General features: G+C 36.4%; 1 protein-coding gene across 1 annotated transcript in view; it reads right to left on the bottom strand.

Annotated features, from left to right (window-relative positions):
- Positions 1-19,478, bottom strand: part of ROBO1 (roundabout guidance receptor 1) — a 391,889-nt gene that overhangs the window by 105,311 nt on the left and 267,100 nt on the right. The window contains exons 4-6 of the mRNA XM_008701732.2: positions 5,237-5,357; positions 4,748-4,886; positions 2,017-2,144 (exon numbers count right to left, since the gene is read on the bottom strand). Coding sequence (XP_008699954.2) covers positions 2,017-2,144; positions 4,748-4,886; positions 5,237-5,357 — 388 coding nt within the window. The remainder of the gene's footprint in view (positions 1-2,016; positions 2,145-4,747; positions 4,887-5,236; positions 5,358-19,478) is intronic.

Below are 19,478 nucleotides of genomic sequence, written 5' to 3' on the forward strand. Positions count from 1 at the left end.
AAATGAAGAAAAAAAAAATACAACTTCTCAAGTTTCCTTTGTAAACTTTCATATTTTTTTCTTAGTTATCTTCTGCAGTTGGGAATCATGCTACTTTCTTTGGCATAGTATGCATATTATCCTAAAATATTAAAGATATTTTAACAGTGATATTAAAATGCAAATCTTATTTTAATATTTGGATAAAAGAATACCTTCTCACCAATATACAGATCTTTCATAGATTTATGGAAAACCCAATGCAGTTGAAATAAAAAATTCTAAAATCTTAAGGTAGTTTCCAGATTTGATCATTTGTACCCAATTTCCATTGAAATTCAGGCTTAGGGAGTAAAAATTTCAAATGGAAAACTTAAGGCTGAATTAGCTTTGGATTCAGTTTAAAATTGCAGGAGGAGTTTAAAATTGAAGGAAAAAAATTAAAAAATAAATAAAATTGTAGGAAGAAATTCTATTTTGATTTCAATGTCCACTGTAGACACAGAGGAATGGCTGTTATTAATAAAAGCATCAGACTCGCAAAGTAAAGGACTTCAAACATAAAGTGAAACATATCTCTTTGACTAATGTGATAGACAATCAGCCTCCCTGTCACAACTGCCTAAAGACAGACACACCTTTTCATGTCTTGTCTGGGCTCCTTTTACTCCCTCTGGAGGGCTTTTGAACTGGGATTTGACATCTCTTAAATTTGCGCTTTCTCTAAACGTAAAGGGGTTTCCTTTTCTTACAGTTTTAGTCTTATATGGAGTTCAGGTCTAACTTAGATTAAAGAGAAGTAGTCTAGGCCTTAGAAATTCAATGTTTGTTCTTGATCTTCTCTTTCTTTCTTTTTTTTTTTTTTCTTTTGTTTTTATGAGGTTGAACTAAAAACCCCAAAGTGGGATGTAATGGCTTTACAGAAAGAAAGAAAATATTCTTCTTTTTCTTCTTTTTTTTTTTTTTAAACTGTAAAAAGCCCACAAGGCTCTTTTATAGAAAGCCCACAGTAGAAGCACTCCTCAAAAGCCACCTTTTTCTTCATAATAGCCTTAGAGGAGACACTGTTCAGAAAGGATGACAGTGTCAAGTGTTGCTAATGTCAGACCCAGAAACAACCTAAGTGGTTTAGGACCCAAATCCCTGTGTACTCTATATACTTGTCAAAATAGGGGAGTTTTTTTTCATGAGCAAAATGTTTTTCAAAGGTCATTGTCTCTGAAATTCCACAATAAAGAATTTGTCCCTAAAAAGCAAAAAAAAAAAAAACAAATGAGAGAGTTCTCAGATGAGCCATAGTGAGAAATAATCGGTGTGACATCATGAAGAAAGGGGAAAAGGGATTATGAAAATGAAAAACATCTGGATAATGGATACAAAGGAGGTGAAAGAACCATTTCTGCATGAGTCTGACATTCAAAAACTTGTAGCCATAGAATGAGACATCCATTTGGGTTCATATAACATCAGATAATTAATCTGTATCAGAATTAGCGAAGTGCAGAGGCAATTAACTCATTCAACGAATATTTGCTGAATGTCTGTTGTTTCACAGGACTGTACGAATAAAAAAAAAAAAGATGGAAGTCCCTACTCTGTGGATGAATTGTACATTTTAGAGGGAAATGGAATTTTCTTATTTTGGTGTTCTGAATTGTACAGACCCTTGAAAGTGCACAGTCTGAAGGGCCGGTAGATTTTTTTCCATTTAAAGACAAAGTTTTCATGGTAATAGCTGTCATTTAATTAAAAGATTAGAAGGGCTCTATGTCTGAAGGCCCAGAGATTAAAGCACACTCTCCTCCTCTACTTCACCAAGACAGAACTCTCCATAATTTTAACAACTTGATGCAATTTCCTGTAATAAACACTTACAGAGCTCCCATAGGCAAAATGATAATTTCTCTAAATTATATTGGAATGAAATATTTATAGCACTATTTGAAGTCTATATTTCATGTAAACTACTCGAATAAATCATATTTTCTTCTAATATCCACATTATACTTCATATGATAAAGCAATCACAAACCCTACCTTGGACAGTCAAAGTAGCTGATGCTTCAGCTTTTCCAACCATATTTTCTGCAACACAAGTGTATGACCCCATGTCACCAGCCATCACTTTCCGAATCTTCAAGGTATGATCATCTCTGATCTCGTATCTAGTGACATAACAAACCAATGCACAGGTAAGTGACTTTCTACTTAAAAAATCCCATCATTAGCAATATGCTAAGGCTGCAAATCAATAATGTGCAACATTCTCTTCAGAAAATGTAAAACAAAAGGTGAAATGTGGCGTCCCTCTATGGAAGCATGTAGATAGAAAGAACCTGTTTTCCCAATTATGTTAGCTAAACAATCAAACTATTTTCTAAAAGGATATTTTTGGGCAAGGTTGGCACTTCTTCATTTCTTTCCTCATACTGTCCTCATACTAAAATTAAAAGATGGGGACCATTAAATAAATTCTTATTCTATGCTGGACTTTGTTTTATAGGTTTCACCTTTTAAAATTCTTACAACTACATGAAGTATTGGGGCGCCCGGGTGGCACAGTCAGTTGAGCATCTGACTCTTGGTTTGAGCTCAGGTTGTGATCTCAGGGTCGTGAGATTAAGCCCCACATCGGGCTCTGTGCTCAGGGCAGAGTCCGCTTGAGTTTCTCTCTCCTGCTCCCTCCGCTCCTCCCGCTTGTGCGCTCTCTCTCAAGCAAACAAACAAATTAAAAACAAACAAACAATTGTACGAAGTACTGTACTCATCTCCATTTTGCAGAGAGAAATTGGAGGCATAAGAAAGTAAGGTGGCCTGGCTTTGGTTCCCACTAGTTTAGTGGCAGAGCTGCTACCTGAACCCAGGCTCTCATCCCAGAGTTTACTTGCCTTGCCTCATCTTCTCTCCCCTTCAATGTTGGGTTTCCCTCGAAGTTTCACTTTAGTCCTCTTTTTACTCTACGTAATATTCCTGAGTTATATTAGCTACTGTAGGTTATATATTGATCAGCCGCACAAACATTCCCAACCCCTATTTCACTGAAGCTCCAAATTCATAATCCCAACTGACTGATAGTCAGACAGCATATCCCACAGGTACCTAATATTTCATATGTCAAATACAACTTTCTTTTCTTTCTTTCCCCATCATAAAACGAACTTCTCCTAATACAATCTCCCAATACCTTCCTCCAGCAGCTCTCTATATCTAACAAATCATCCAATTCATCAGTTTAGTCTCAGAAATTTCTCTCTACTATGGACCCCTACCCCTATCTCCTGCCCCAGTTCAGGCAATCCACATCTCTCATCTGGACAAAAACAACAATGGAGACCTGCCATTAGCCTTGCCCTACATTAATGTAATATCCACAGTGCTAAAAATTATTTTCTCTAAAAAGTAATCCTGTTTGGGGTGTCTGGCTGGCTCAGTAGGTAGAGCATGTGACTCTTGAACTCAGGGTTGTAAGTCGGAGGCCCACATTGGCTGTAAAGGTTACTCAAAAACAGTATCTTTTTTAAAAGACTTATTTATTTTTTAGACAGAGAGAGAGTGTGTGTGCATTGGGAGGAAGGGCAGAAGGAGAGGGAAATTCTTAAAGCAGGCTCCTCATCGAGTGTGGAGCCTGACGGGAGGCTTGGTCTCATGACCTTGAGATCACGACCTGAGCTGAAACCAAGAGTCAGACGCTCAACCGACTATGCCACCCAGGTGCCCCTAAAAATAAGATCTTAAAAAAAAAAAATGAATCCTGTTCATACTAATCCCTTTCGACTGATCGGTGTGCATGCAATATGATTCAAGCTTTTTCAGTCTATTATACAAAGCCCCTGATCATTTGGCCCCAGTATCTCCAACCTGATATAACTTCTTGCCATCTGCCCTATAAGCTAGCCATGCTAAACTTTCCACCACTCAAAGCGTGTGATGTTCTTTCTCAGATTTGTGTCTATGTTGTAATGTCTTTTTTCCCAGAATACTCTTCTCTTCTTTCTTGCTTTTCAAATTTATACATATTTTTCAAGGCATTGCTTACATGTCACTTTCCTGTAAGAACCATCTCCTGATTTCCTACTCCCCCCCATCTCCATCTATGTGACAAAGGTTTGCCATGTTACTCTGTATCCAGCAACTCAAACCTTTTGGGAGCTCCTTGAGAGCAGAAACTATTGTCTAAGCCACCATAACCCCAAAACCTAGCAAGAGCTCAACACATGTTTGCCGAATGAACGGACAGACAGCTTAAAGACAACACCTGAAAGCTTCATTTCACTGTCTCATTCCCTGAGGCTGCAAGTATACCTCTGCTCTTAACCAATTTAAACACTTGACAGATATCAAGAAACTCTAACTTCTCCTGCCCTTCCCTGGTGATTTTGTAGCTAAGGAAATAGAAACCTGCTTTTTAATTGGCTCCTACCTATGTCTTTACTGCTATACCTCCCTTCCCTTTCCTATCTACCCTCATACAAGAAATGGCTATTAATTGTGCTCTGGTTGGACAGAAGAGAAACCTGTTGAAGGACTATCACATTCTACAAGAGTTCTCTGGGCAAGCCAGGGGTCATGAATCTATAGTTCTTATGTGAAACCCTGAAAGAAAGCATGACAGCCTCCTCCTGACTCTAATTATTTCTAATATTACATCTGGTCCCTGATCAAAAAGTCTAGAGTAGACTAGTCTAATGGCACATATGTAAGCGATGGTCCAATGAGAACAGTAGAAATTCCGAGTGGATGAATCATATCACCAAATTCCGATCTGTACCTGGATTTGGGCAGTTCTCCATCGTCTTTTCTCCATCGTACTGTAGGCACAGGGTCACCTCGGGCCTCACATTTAAATTCTGCACTGTCATCCACAGTTACGGCCAAGTTACTAGGTCTCTTCACAAACGATGGTCTCTCTAAAATTAGAAAAAGCCATCTCAAGAACAAATAAAAATGAACAGACTAAAAACCATTTTAGATGTTCATAAAGACATTTATAATTTCAAATATTATTTAGAAAATTATTTCACATAGCTCCTTTCTTCTAGAAGCCCCGCCCTAGTTTTTGAGTTTTCTCCTAGTTTTCTTCCCATCTCTTGGCTACTTTAGTGCCGGTTACTTGATTACTTTCTTGTCTCCTCTCCCACCCTGCGAAAATATTCGTTTACCGTCTAAAAATGTGACTTCTTTCCCCCTGCCATAAAGAAACTGAAAAATGATAAGAGATCTACTTTACAGTGAGCAGATTAGATAAAATTTCACTTACCCAAAACAGTTAGCTCGGCTACTTCACTCTCACGTTCCCCAACCATGTTGGTACCAACACAAACGTATTTGCCAGCATCACTTTTGCGGGTGTAAGTAATCATGAGCTTTCCGCCTCGTATCTTAAAAAAAAGTTTTACAGGAATACGATTAAAATTATTTTAGCCATGTTGACATGACAGAAGTCTTCATAAGTGAAGTCTACTTTCCAAACAAAGAACAAAGCATAATTATGCCAAAAAGCTGATGTGCAGTATTTGCTGTATTTATAGGTAGTAACTTTAGACAAAATTAATACCAAATATGCCATATGAAAGGGGCCAAACACTTTTACTTACCTACACCTTCTTATACAGTTATTACATTCTTTTTTTTTTTTTTAAAGATTTTATTTATTTATTCGACAGAGATAGAGACAGCCAGCGAGAGCGGGAACACAAGCAGGGGGAGTGGGAGAGGAAGAAGCAGGCTCATAGCGGAAGAGCCTGATGTGGGGCTCGATCCCATAACGCCGGGATCACGCCCTGAGCCGAAGGCAGACGCTTAACCGCTGTGCCACCCAGGCGCCCCTAGTTATTACATTCTGTACAACTAGAAATTTGTATTTCTAAACTGGCCAAGTTCTTTCATATTATTTAGTTATATGAAAACCAAACAAGTGCGTGAATAATTTGGTTAGCAAGCAGGGGAAAAAAAAGGAAATTCTTAATACCATATGAGTATAATTAATATGTAAATTCCGATTAGCTATAAGTGATTTCAAGAAAGCATATTCTAATACTAGAAGATGTGGAAACAAAAACGTCCCTAATTACTTCATTGGTCAGAGTTGCTTTAAAGGAATATATCGTTAAAGATCTCAAACAGTGCAGAAACTGACATGATCTAAAAAAACATAGGTGTTGCCTCTGCCCAAGTAGTTTCCCAGGGACTTAGGAGGCAGAGACTGAACAGATCCCAATAAATCATCTTGAAAGTCATTTGGACACACTCTTGAACATTTAATTATTTGAAGAAGAATTAATTACAAATGTGAGAAGACTTCCAGTACAATAAATAGACTGAAGTTAACCATGAATTAAGATCAGGTTGCGAAATTGAACTACCTTTACTTAATTTAATAGGCTTTTGGTGGAGAGTTGGGTTCAATTACCCAGGAATATCTATAATGCTCTGGACCCTGGAAAGGTTTTGTCAGGGATAACTTCTAGAATGTTTCTTCATGTAGGTTTGACCTCAACCTCACAGTTATTCTGTCTAGTGTACTCATGAGAGAGAGAGAAAGAGAGAGAGAGAGAGAGAGAGAGACACGGAGAGAAGAAAAAGCAAAGCAAAGGCAGGCAGGAAAGAATTATTCAAATGGATTTTTTTTCCATCATAAACTTGGAGTTTATTGAAACCACTAATTTATAAAGGCGGGGTCGTAGTGTCTTGGAGTGCCTAAATTCCTTAGTTTCAATCTAGACACCCAAACTAGATGTGTTAGGACTTTATGTGTGAGGACAAACCAAATATTAACAGTGCAGGTTTAATTTCTGTGGTTTTTAGAACTTAGTATTTTTTCAGTCATTTTATTAAAATAATAATCATGATTCTCTAGGTACCTTTACAAAAACCACACAAGGACTTTACACTGTATTGCTCATGACTCTCTCCCTCACACCTAGAATAAGCCTACACATAGTCACCACTTGAATGATTTTTGTTGAATACAAACTGCTTTTATACACAAAATCTAGTCTGTCATCCAAGGAAGCATTTCTATAAAGGTTTATAGCAGTTACAAGATAGATATATTATTTACACATATACTTAACTAAATTTCACACTGAATAACACAAAGAAATAAATGTGATGCAAAAACAAACAAATCTTCCAAAAGTTAACAATTGTCAATATTTTGTATGCAGTCTCTCTCTCTCACACACAATATACAGACATAGCTATAGATTGACCTCTATCTCTACATCTATACACACACACTTTTACTAAAGTAGAATAATCTGGTATATGTTCTTCTGTATGCATTTTCAACTCAATAATACGTTGAGAGTATTTTTACATTTTAAATGTTGAAGACCTTTAGACAGATCCTCCCCAACCATTTCAATGACTAAATAGTATTCCATGACACACAGTATTCATTGTACAGATTTATCATATTTTACCAAACTATTCCCCTATTGACAAATGTTGAAGATATTTCATTTTTTCCTCTTCTAAATCGGCATCTTTTCTCTCGTGTGCAATTATCCCATTAGAAAGTCTCAAAGTGGGAGTCTTAATTCAAATGTACACCCAACCTTCAGGCTATTGGTTCACAGTGCTACTTTATGTTTCATAAAGTGGCTTTTGTGTGACTGTATCATTTAAATTTTGGTCTTTATCATAACCCTGCTGTGAGACTGTTAGGGCAAGTGTTCTACTGCTTCATTTTTCACTTAAGGAACAAGCAGCTCTGCAGAGTGTAATCTCCTCTCCCATAAAGCTCCAACTATGCCCATCATCACAGTATATTTAATTTTGCCTTTCAGTGCCAGCTTTCCACCCTGACTGTGAACTCTGAGGCAGGGAAGCATATCTTATTTGTCTTTTAGCCCCAGGACTTGTCACAATAGGTAATCAATAGTAAAAAAAAAAAAAAAAAAAAAAAAAAAAAAAAGTGGAAGGAAAGTGACTTGACAATGTCACTTAGGAAGTGGGAACAGGTTTTAGCCAAGATATGTCTTTCACTACATGAGATGTGCAAATGACAGGAAACACACAGCCCACAGCACTGTTATAATTGCGATTTAATGAACTTGAGTTTAATAAGCTTGACTTCTTGAGGTTCAGAAAATCTGAGAATCATATCAAGATCCATACTATTAAGATCCGCTGTTACCTTTTATCATGTACTTACTTTGAAACACTTTCCATAAACATTTCTAAAATCTTGAGGAAACAAAAATCATTCCAGCAAGAATGAAGGTGACAAATTCTATTCCTGATTGGAAAGTTCAATGATCTGAGATGTGGTCCTAGAGGATGTTCCATTACTGGTTCTTTAATTTTGGTCAAGGCATTGAGCCTCCTCCTAGGCCTCGCAATCTAACTTGAAATGTTTTTGCATATTTAGGTGGTTGCTTCATTTCTGAAGGGATTGTACGTTAGTTAGTAAAAGTTACAGCAAAATAAGAGGAAGTCAACAAATGCTCTTAAGTATTCTTTTTGCTTTAAAGGTTAAATCAATGAGTCATATCCACAATAAAATATAAGGCTTTATGAATAATTTTAAAAATACATTCAAACGTGGAGGAAAATGAGAGTCAAAGAATGATGAAGTGTAAATAATTTTCAACAGTACAGACATTTTTACAGCTTCAATAGAACATAGTACTAATTTACTTTTACAAATCTTAAATACTTGGGAAGGTAGAGTTTTAAATCAACTTGCTGATGTGCACGTGGGGCACCAATTAACATTATATATTGCAGCCCAACACTGTTCTATTCTGAAAGGATCCCTATACATCGAGAAGAAGGGAAATTTCGTTAACATGAGTTATGAGGGGGCTGCCAGGGGATTCTCAGACAGGGGGAAATTCCAGTGTTGCGGTGAATGGGAGGAAGCAATAACTAAGGTGAACTACAAATTCAAAGAAAGCCATCAATACTGAAGAATCCATCCAAAGAAGCCATCAAGTACTCACACCCTCTTCCTACAGCTCTAGCTATACCCTTGACCTTGAACAACATGAGTGTGAATGTGCAGGTCCACTTCCATGCAGATTTTTTCAATAAATACAGTATAGTACTGTAATGTATTTTCCTTATGATTTTCTTAATAGCATTTTCTTTTCTCTAGCTTACTTTATCATAAGACTACAGTATAGAATACATATAACATACAAAATACTATGTTTCTGTTATGGGTAAGACATCCAGTCAACAGCAGGCTATTGGTTAAGTTTGGGGGGAATCAAAAGTTACACACAGAGTTTCGACTGTGCAGCGACTCCTAACCTTTATGATGCTAAGAGTCTACTGTGTTCACACTTGGCTCAATTCTGGAAAACTTTTCTAAACCCATCTGCCAGGGGACTTATGCTTTGGTGACACATAGCTATGTTTTGCTACTAAATATAAAGAGAGAAGCCCTTCTTCTTCTATAAGATTTCATTTTACAGACTGCTTTGCTAAACCATGTTTACTGTTCAAATTAAAAATAACCCACCAGGCATTTTATGAAATATTTTCTCTGTCCTTTGTAAGTAAATACTAGTTGTATGGACCACTATGACATGTATTTCCACAAGAAACGTTTTTAAATGAATCAGGTATCTCAAGAGGCTCTCTTCATTAGAATCATAATATGACTACAGCATACATTTATCATACCTGTTCATTTATATATAATCTCTGTATCAATGAAAAAATAAACTAAAATAACTGAAGCCCAAAATAAAAATATTAACTTTCTAAGGCATTTTTTGAAAAATGCGTATTTTTCTTGAATAACAGCAGAGAGATTAGTCAACAATGGCTACATGAAGTCAACTAAATTGCACCCCCCCAAGGTGCTCTTTACCAACATTATCTGGTTGGAACCAAACTCAAAATGAAAATATATACAAAAACTTAGGGGAAGAAAAAAAGAGAATATTTCTAAATCCCAGATAATCTTTCAAATTGATCAAAAGTAGATACATTCACATAGGAAAGCAAAGTGAGCATGGGCCCTGGAATCACCTCCTCTTAGTATCTACATGTGAGGTCAGGCAAGACGTTCACTTCTCTGTACTCGGTTTTTCATCTCTAAGATAGGGATTCTCTTAACACGCATCTCCAAGGATATGGAGAGTTAGTTACATGAAATAAATAATATAAAGTACTTAGAAAAATGCCTGCATATTATCGTAATTATATATTATGTTTATGGATTTAATGATTAAAGAGACATTTGCCTAATCAAAACCAATCTTCCTTTGTAAGGCTACATCCAGAAGCTTTTTATTAAAATTAATTAGTAACACATCTTCCATTGCTTTTGTCAGAAAAAATGTTTATTTGCATCAACATAGCAAAGCCTTAGAAACAAGTAATTCTCAGGCCAAATATGTTCTTATTTCCTCCAAAACAGGGATTCTTTATGAGGGCAATCACTTGCCCTCTCCCAGGAAATATACGGCAATGTCTTAAGATATTTGCGTTTGTCATCATTAAGGGGGGAGCAGGGGTGTTACTAACCCCTGGGGGTTAGAGGCCAGGGAGGCTTTGGAACAGCCTACAATGCACAGAGGAGTCCTCCACAAGTAAGGAATTATCACACCCAAAATGTCAATGGTGCTGAGGTTGAGAAATTTTGTTCTAAAGGCCTGGCTCTGGCCTAAGGATAAATGCTCGATTAAAAGGACAACAGGAAGGAGGAGTTAAAATTAGACAAAATAATAAGTATTTATTCTATTCGGGAAATCAGTGCTACGACTTCTGAGATTAGTATAAATAACCCCCCCGCTCCACGCACACACCTTCTACCCTGTTAATAAGACAATTTCATTGTAAAATACTGCATTCCATTCTGTACTCACTGGCAGTAATGGTTAATAGTCTCCAAGCAGACATGACAACTTAAATGGAAAACTAAACAAGCCTTACCAAGCCTGGAAAAACTTATCTCCTTAGACATGTCAGAGACCGAAACTGACAAAGGTGAAGGAAGAAACAACAAAGTGCAGCAAACAGAGAAATAATAATAATAATAATAATAATAATAATAATAATAATAATAATGGGTGGAAATGGTAGTCTTCAATTTCTATAAATTCAAGTTGATTCTGACATTATGTCAATGGCTGAATGGAAACAGAGCTAAGCAAAAGCCATCATTTTATTCTCTATGGTCACAATTGTACACTACACGGGGGCCTGTTTTCTTCAATAAACAAAAGAACAGGGAAAACACAGTACTATAACCCTGATCAAATATAACATACCGACTCTCAAGCAGGACCTATTATTAATCATCACCATTTTATGTTGAATCATATAATAATATTGACTGTACAAGGTGACTTTATACATTCTAAATCTCAGTGCCCCTTTGTAAATCAAAAATTGACATTTCCTCTCTACATAGAAAGGAAAAATATGTCTAACACATACAAAACACTATAAATGTGAAAATAGCCATATTTAAAACAAGCTAAGAAATATGTCTTGGCAGGTCTCTTCCTACAACTGGATCTGACAGCCAAATTGTAAACCTATCAAAAACGAGTTTGTATAATGAACAGACACAATGTTAAACACTGCACTGCAGCAACACTTCTTCAATTAACATAATCCGGGTGCTGGAGAAGCAGAACAGCGTTAAGCTTTCAGACAATATGCTGGCATCTAGCCCATGTCAAAAATCTAAGGCAGAGGTCCTACCTCCTCATTACCATATACCTTACCAGACCACGGTGGTAGCCACATTAGAAACCCACATTTCCATAAGCTCTAGACAGTGCTTAAAGGGGGGGCCTCAGCTATCTACATACTTGAAAAAAACAAAACAAAACAAAGGTCTCGCAGAGGACTCGCTCTTTTTTGGGAAGGAGACAGAAGAGGAAAAAAAGAAGAAAGTGGTAAAGAATTTTATTTTATTTTTATTTATTTATTTTATTTGTTTATTTTTTTGGTGAGCGTTATTTACATTTTTCTTTTTTAAGCACCCGGTTACCCCATTCCCCCACCCCCCTCCCTTCTGTAACCCTCTGTTTGGTTCCCAGAGTCCAGGGTCTCTCATGGTTTTTCTCCCTCTCTGATTTCTTCCCATTTACTTTTCCCTCCCTTCCTGTATGGTCCTCAGCACTATTATATACCACATATGAGTGACTTTTAAAGTTTTAAGTGTCAGCCTCTGAATTTTTTTAAAAAAGTGTTTCAGAGACATTAAGGTATAGAATACATCAATATATTTGATATACAGGGTTGTTACGAACTAGCATTTTTCTGTTTAAAACATAATACATGGTCATTTTCCCTAAGGGTGAAACGTCTTCTCTCCTAGTACTTAAAGATTTCTCTAAAGCTGTTGAAAATCCCTTAGCAGAATGTTTTCATCTTTACTAGACTATTTACTAAATACCAAGATAATATAGAAAAATCAGGTATAAGGTGTAGCTTTTAACTGAAAAGAGAATCATTTTATATTTCCAGTAAGCATGAAAAAATCAGAATTAGAACTTCAATCAGAATTCTTATTTCCAGAATACAAGAAGAAAAACTGATTATCTTTGTACACATAGAAACATGTTTCCTTTAAAAAGGTAAATTAAGTAAGCTTTTTGTCTGGTTATTCAGTGAAGTATATAGCGTACCCTGCAATCAGTACTTACAATCAGAAATAAAGATGAACTTAAAATGAACTTCTTGGTATGTCTTCATTTTCTACCCTAAAGCAAGTCAGATGATTTGCAGTATCTGTTACACAGGAATTTTTTTTTCAGGCATCACCCTCACAACGTTAGCCATACACCTCTAGGTTAACATACTAACCCAACTGGGGCTAATTAACTAGTTTGGCTACACAAAATCTTTTCTGCTTTTAATTACATTAACTTAATGTGACTCGAATTCAGCAGACCAAAAATGAAACCACTAATTATATTAAGGGCTTCAAAGACGATTTCGAATTGCTAACCACCAAACTGTCATATAATTTATCTCATTTCCTTTAATAGATTTTGCATTTAATATCTGTGTTGCTTACTAGAAATACTATTTTTAAACTACATCATAACAATAGATTAAAAGAAAAATGACTTAGAATGCTGAAGGAGAAATATGTTTAAATAATACCTATCAGACATATACAGGTGTCGTCATACAAGTGAAAAATTGTGCAGTACTGAATTTTCACAATTTTCAAAAAGTTTTAAAGGCTCAGAAATACTCATTTATGGTAGTAAAGCCTTGATAAGCAGGGTTAACGTGAAGAGTGACATTTTTAAGGCACCCGGGCTTAGAAATTATTTTTTTCTGAAAAACTTGACTCTTTACCACTGTTCTTATACTATTTTTGCAAAGTAAATAAGAGAAGAGGCTTTGAATTACAGTCTAGTCTACTATAGATCATCCTTAAACAATTTACTACTAGCTCTCTTTGGGTAGAATATTTGTTCCCAACCATGTTGTCAATTCTGCCTGGATCTTTGACCTACAGCACGGATATCAAGCCGTTGTGAACTCGAGGAGAAGTACTTTGCATGGGTTTAAGACTTCTTAGTGACAATGAGATGCAGGTACCCCAGATGGCCAGCCCTGGCCCCCAGACATTCTCCTTGGTGAAAGGAACTGCAGGACAGTTTTGGACGGTCCCTATGGACCCCTTTCAACAGAGACATGTAGAGAAGAGTCATGCGAACAGGTTTTAAGTTTTTTGTTTTGTTTTGTTTTTGTTTTCAAATTTAGCATTTATTCAACAACGACAACAACAAAAATAAACCAAAAAGATATCTTGCTTGAGCAGGGAGTCCGGGGGGGGGGGGGGGTCATTAAAATAACTTCCCCATCTGGCTGCAAAAGCAGTAACACTTTTTTTGTTGCTTTAATGCAAACAATTCAGATTCACACGTCCATGTTTTCTACAACATACACTACAATAGCATCTTTCAAAAACAACCATGCTTTACCGCATTCGAAATTAAGCGAAAAGACTGGGGGTAGTAGAATTAAATGTACAAATGACAGACAAAGGATTGGATAAAATACATGTCTCGTAGCAATCTAAAAAAAAATACAATCAAGCAGCAAAAGACAATTCATGTAATTCAGATGGTACACAATATCAAAGAAATTGCTGGATTTCTTATTTGACAATATTTCTTATACCTTTAAGTAGTTCAAAAAGAATAGATGATAAAAAAGTCATGTTTAGAATTAGATCATTTCATGTTTTTACTAGTTCTTCTTTAATATCATATTTAGGTACTTTACATTTCTGAATACACATGTTAATGATTGTGTTCTTGTTTCACTCTTTGGAACCTAAATTTTAATGTAGTTAGTAATCAGATACAAACATAAATGTTTGATAAATTTCCACTATCAAAAAATCACTGACCTAAAACAATTTGTATCTAATACTCTAGTCACCATAAACACTTTTCTTAGTATATACGCAAATTTCAAGAAAATTTTTTATTTATTCTGCTTATTTGTACTACTCTTGTCACACAAAAGTAATGCTTTTTAAAATTCAGGTACCCATGACAACACAATTTCATATTTAAGTCTCAAACTTATGTTTTATTTTAAATAAACATATAAACAATACAACAGGATCAGCCAAACCATGGTTCTTCCTGGCTAACCAAGTCTACTTACTCTTTCTACTTTTCATAAAGATACTATCTCTCAATTCATTTTCTGAAAAGTGTTCACCTCTCCCTATTCCTTTATCATTTCAGTTCACAGAGACCTTAGAGAGAGAGAGAGAGAGAGAGAGGAGAAGGAAGAAAAAAATGCATTGTTTTAAATATTTCCCACTCAAGTCCCTTGCTCAGATGTGACCTGGTTTCATGCTGCTCAGGAAAGGTTGTTAGGTAAAGCGGCCTTGTACTCATCACCAGTTCGATACGGACTCGTGACACAATGAGAGCAGCTGTAACCCAGAGATGGGTTAAACTGAGAAAAACAGATTATGGAGTAGTATTCACAATATTCCTTTTACTGTAGATTATTTAGAAAATTAATTCAGATTTTCATCGCACTGCAAAAAGTTTTCGCCTGGGTAGGACTCATCCATTGACTCATCAGCCATTCTTATGCAAAGCCCATTTCCTGTTCTACAGTCTACTTAAAGTGTAAATAATGCCCATGGGATTTGCACAAAACATCTTACATAATAAAAAGATGACTGGGTAAAGTACATATTCATTATTAAAAAATTATGAAAATGACAAATCAAAAGCAATCAAATGACCATTTTGCCTTTTTCTTGCGGACATTAAAAGGGGCAGCATTACAAGGAGAAAACCATAACTTGTAGGTCTTTCAACTGTTCTCTTAGGAGTAGAATAGAGAGGAAAACCAGGCAATTGGGATCTCTCTATTGGTGTCCCATATTTGCTTAGGCTGCATGCATAGAAGAGAACATGATCCAATTTCATTTGTTTGCCGGTACACTTTACAATACCATTTAAAAACCAACACGGTTTCAGCCAGGAGTTTAAATACACTCGGTCATCAGAGGGAAGCAACAAGAGACTCGTGCAGAAAAAGCAATTATCCCAGTGGGAGCACGTGGCTCGCCACAGCTTGGGGAACTGCCCGCTGAGAACACAGGCCTGGGAGAATTGCTGCCTAGGCCTATGGCAGCTGCATTGCTCTGTTATTTCCATTTCCCCTACTCAACTTTTCATTTCTCCTTCATAGCAGTTTATGAATTGGTAGTTGACTGTTTGCTGCCGCAGAGGCACACCTCTGATAATTTGATTATAGACCCCGTCAGGAAGCGCTGTATTGCTAATTGCAGGCAAGGGGAAGCCACCCTACAGAGAGACACAGTTAAGTTATAGGGAGAGGAGGATTTTCTTTGTGAAGGTATAAATTATTACCTTTCTGTCTATCGAGTTTATATCACCAGAGGACCTTCCCGTGAATCCTCATTTTAACAAGGAATAATAGAAAAGAAACACAGTCTCCTTAAAAACCCATCTCTTTTCCTTACGTGTGACTCAAAGTCAATATGAAGACTTGGGTTTGGCATTTTCTCTCAGACACCCATTTTCTTGAGCGAACAGTTATGTAGCCTAAAGCAATCCACCAAGAAAGCCCTCTTTAATTTACTGTATTTCAAACCAGGGGCAGACAACTGCTTGGTGCTGGTGAAATGGAGAGCAGATAGACAGGGAAGACTTTTAGCTGATTTCCCAGGTGTCTGGTTCCCCCATCATTAAGATCAGAACCCAAAAGTAAATCCTATAAAAAGGAATACAAAGGGTGCTTTGGGAAGAAAATAGCCTTTGCTAGCTATCTCCTAAAAGTAAGCAAGTTGATTGATTTTTACCTCTATGAAAATTATAGGTGTTACGTGGTAGTATTTTACATGCATATGAAAAATTAATTTAGCTCATAGCTATTAAAGTTAATGTATTAGTTCCTTCACAGGTCTCATGAAACAATGTCCTGCTGTTTTAAAGGTAAAAACAAAGTCTTACAGGCAATTTTCACTTTTCTACAAAACCAGGTTTGCTTTTTATCACCTCAACCAACCATCTGGCTATAATTCTGAATTTACATACAGTCACTGTTAGGACAGCCTGAAATAAAAATCTATGGAGGAATTATGACTATACTGTAGAAATAAAGATGACAAATGCTCATACTATTTGAGGGAAGAAAAAGCTCATTTTCAAACACTTGGCTCTTTCGAGTTACAAGTGCACCAGCTGAAAATACTTTTCAAACAGTAAATCCCTTTTTCTCTCCATCAGTTCTTACACTTAGGTCTTCTCTACAGTTTTGGTCCAGTGTGAGAATTTCCCTCACCACCAAATGCCTTGCTAAGATAATGCCTTTTCCAGAGACTGTGCATAATTTGTCACTCTTGAAATTTAAATGCACTTGTATTCCGAAGAAGATACATAGCCATGGCAGAAAAAGTCAAATCAAGGTTGAGTATGCAAGGCATTCTTGGATTCAGAAATTCAGAATGACTTTATGGAAATTAAGTAAGGAGTAGTACTTAATGGAAACATTTATAATTTGGAAAAAGTATAAAGCAATAAAATCCTTTCATCCTATTTATTGGGATTCTCCACAAATACGAACATCCCTAAAGCAGCTACACACTGAAATAAACACCCATTCCCATTCTGTGGGATTTTAATCCCAGAGTCAAAGGACAGCAAGAGGAGACTTCAAGTGACAAGCTTAATTGATTAATCAGAAGTCAGGGCTCATCAGACCAGGGTCAGAGACTCAATAGCCATATGGCCAGTTGCTTCACTCTCTTTTATTGATCACAAGACTATGTCAGAACCCAGCTCCGTTATTTCGCAAATGTGTGCCTCCTCTATGATAAGATAAAAATAATAACCCTCTTCTCCCCCAACACTGCTCATGTTAAGACGAATGAAAACATGTCTAAGCACTGCCTAAGGAAGCAAGTAGGGTATTTTGTGGATGTGAAAAAGCCATTAAATTCATAAAGAAAAAACGTTGGAGCGAGGGCTTAAATGAACTCTTCTCGATGGTTTATGTTAAGCTTCAGAGTCACCCACACACATTTCCCACAATTTCCTGAGAACTAATGATTAAGGCACGGACAAATAAGAAATAAAAACAAAGGTATCCTGACCCCTTATATTTCTATAGTTATCCGTGAAAAAAGAAATTAAAGAGGACTGGTATTTGTTTAGGACAATCTTTCTCGGTTATAAGTACTTTAGTTCTCTGTTCAAGGCAACAGTGTCCCGAACAGACAATGTGGTGCAAAAAGTATGATGATGTTAACGATCTCAGTGTTCTGAACTGCTCCTAACCCCATGTCTGTAAGTATTTGAACTTTGAGTTGAAATTCAGAATTTGTAACTTCTAGATTGCATCCACACAAACCTAATGAGTGGCTAGTCTATTAAGTAAATAGTAATAGTCTATGATTCTATTCTATTATTCTGTTTAATATTAATTGTTAAATCCTAATAGCAGGAGGTTCCAAACATAGGTGGTGGGAAAGATTCTGGTGGAAGTGATGTCAGCCAGTGCAAAGATTAAGGAATAAGATAAAGTCAATTAAAAAACAACAACAACAACAAACTTGATCCCATGTTTCTTGCCTCTCTTCCACGTGAAATATAAATTCTACAATGATAAAGAACTTTTCATATCCCTAGTATGTAGCACAACACCTACATAACAGACGATATCAGACTTTTCAAGACCTAAAAAAGCAGATACCTAGAATTCCTTGATTTCACTCATGACTTCAGAAAGAGGTTTGATATTTTAGAATTTAAGTTAGAAGTACACTATTTTCTATTGCCTTGCAGAGGACAAATTCAAATTCCAATGACTTAATATCAAGGTAATAAATAAATTTAAATTTTCTGATGATTCAAAACAGGTTTTAAAGGACTTACCAACTGCAAAAACCTAGGGGCAACTGGGTGGCTCAGTCGGTTAAGTGTTTGACCCTTGATTTCGGCTCAGGTTATAATCTCAGGGTTGTGAGATCAAGCCCTGCTTTGGACTCCATGCAGACATGGAGCCTGGTTCAGATTCTCTCTCTCTCTATGCCCCCTCCAAAAAAAAAAAAAAAAAAAAAAAAAAATCACCTGCAAAAACTTAAACCCTGAAAAAAATTTAAGCCCTAAATGTAAATGCCTTTGATGGTTTTCTCCAAAAGCACATGAAAATTGTATCAGTGAATCTGTGGTACATTTCATAAATGTATGAATGTATTTAAACAGCAATCTGGATTATTATTATTGTAGGTAATGAAAATAGTGATGTATCAACTGGTGCTATATACACGACACTGTTGCATTCATCATCTTTGATTTTTACAACAGTCTCACAAAGGAAAATATATTTTCCTATTTGGCGACGAGAAAACTAAGGCTCTGAGAATATCAGAGACTTGTTCTACACCATTTAGTAAGTGGATTGGAGCTTATTCTCCACAGGTCCAAAATAAAGGTTTTGAACAAAAAGCAGGAATTCATATTTTCTTTGCATCCCACACCACAAACTATAAATTAGCAATATCTTGCAAATGCATAGAGCCCACGATTTAATGGCATGGCAAAGAAATAGGTGTTATTGGTGGACTGCCTGAGCGTGTTAGACTGATGGCCCTCCTTCCATCTGACTCCGTATTTCAACCTGACTGATCTGGTATCCAACCTAATTGCCCTTAATCCATCTGGCTGCCGGGGGGAAAATGTGCATGTTTACACTTGACATCTGCATGTGTTCTTTGCAAGTAAAGTGTAGTTAGGTAAATATTTTATATTAGTTCCTACACAGAGGAATGGTTCTTCTTTCCCCATATAAACATGCACTTACTATCATGGCATGTTTATAATTTAAACAGAATATTTATAAGCTCTCCTAATAAAGATGAGGAAATCTGACATAATCTTTTATAAGCATGATGCGTGGGGCAATATGGTGGTGTAATATGTCTAGGTGAGAAAAGAATGACACCATGAATGTTCAAAGACAAAGAAATATGAAATGCTGGGTTCCTGAGCAAATTACACGTTATC

Source organism: Ursus maritimus, unplaced genomic scaffold (assembly GCF_017311325.1).
Source record: "Ursus maritimus isolate PB19 unplaced genomic scaffold, ASM1731132v1 scaffold_4, whole genome shotgun sequence".
Taxonomy (NCBI): Eukaryota; Metazoa; Chordata; class Mammalia; order Carnivora; family Ursidae; genus Ursus; species Ursus maritimus.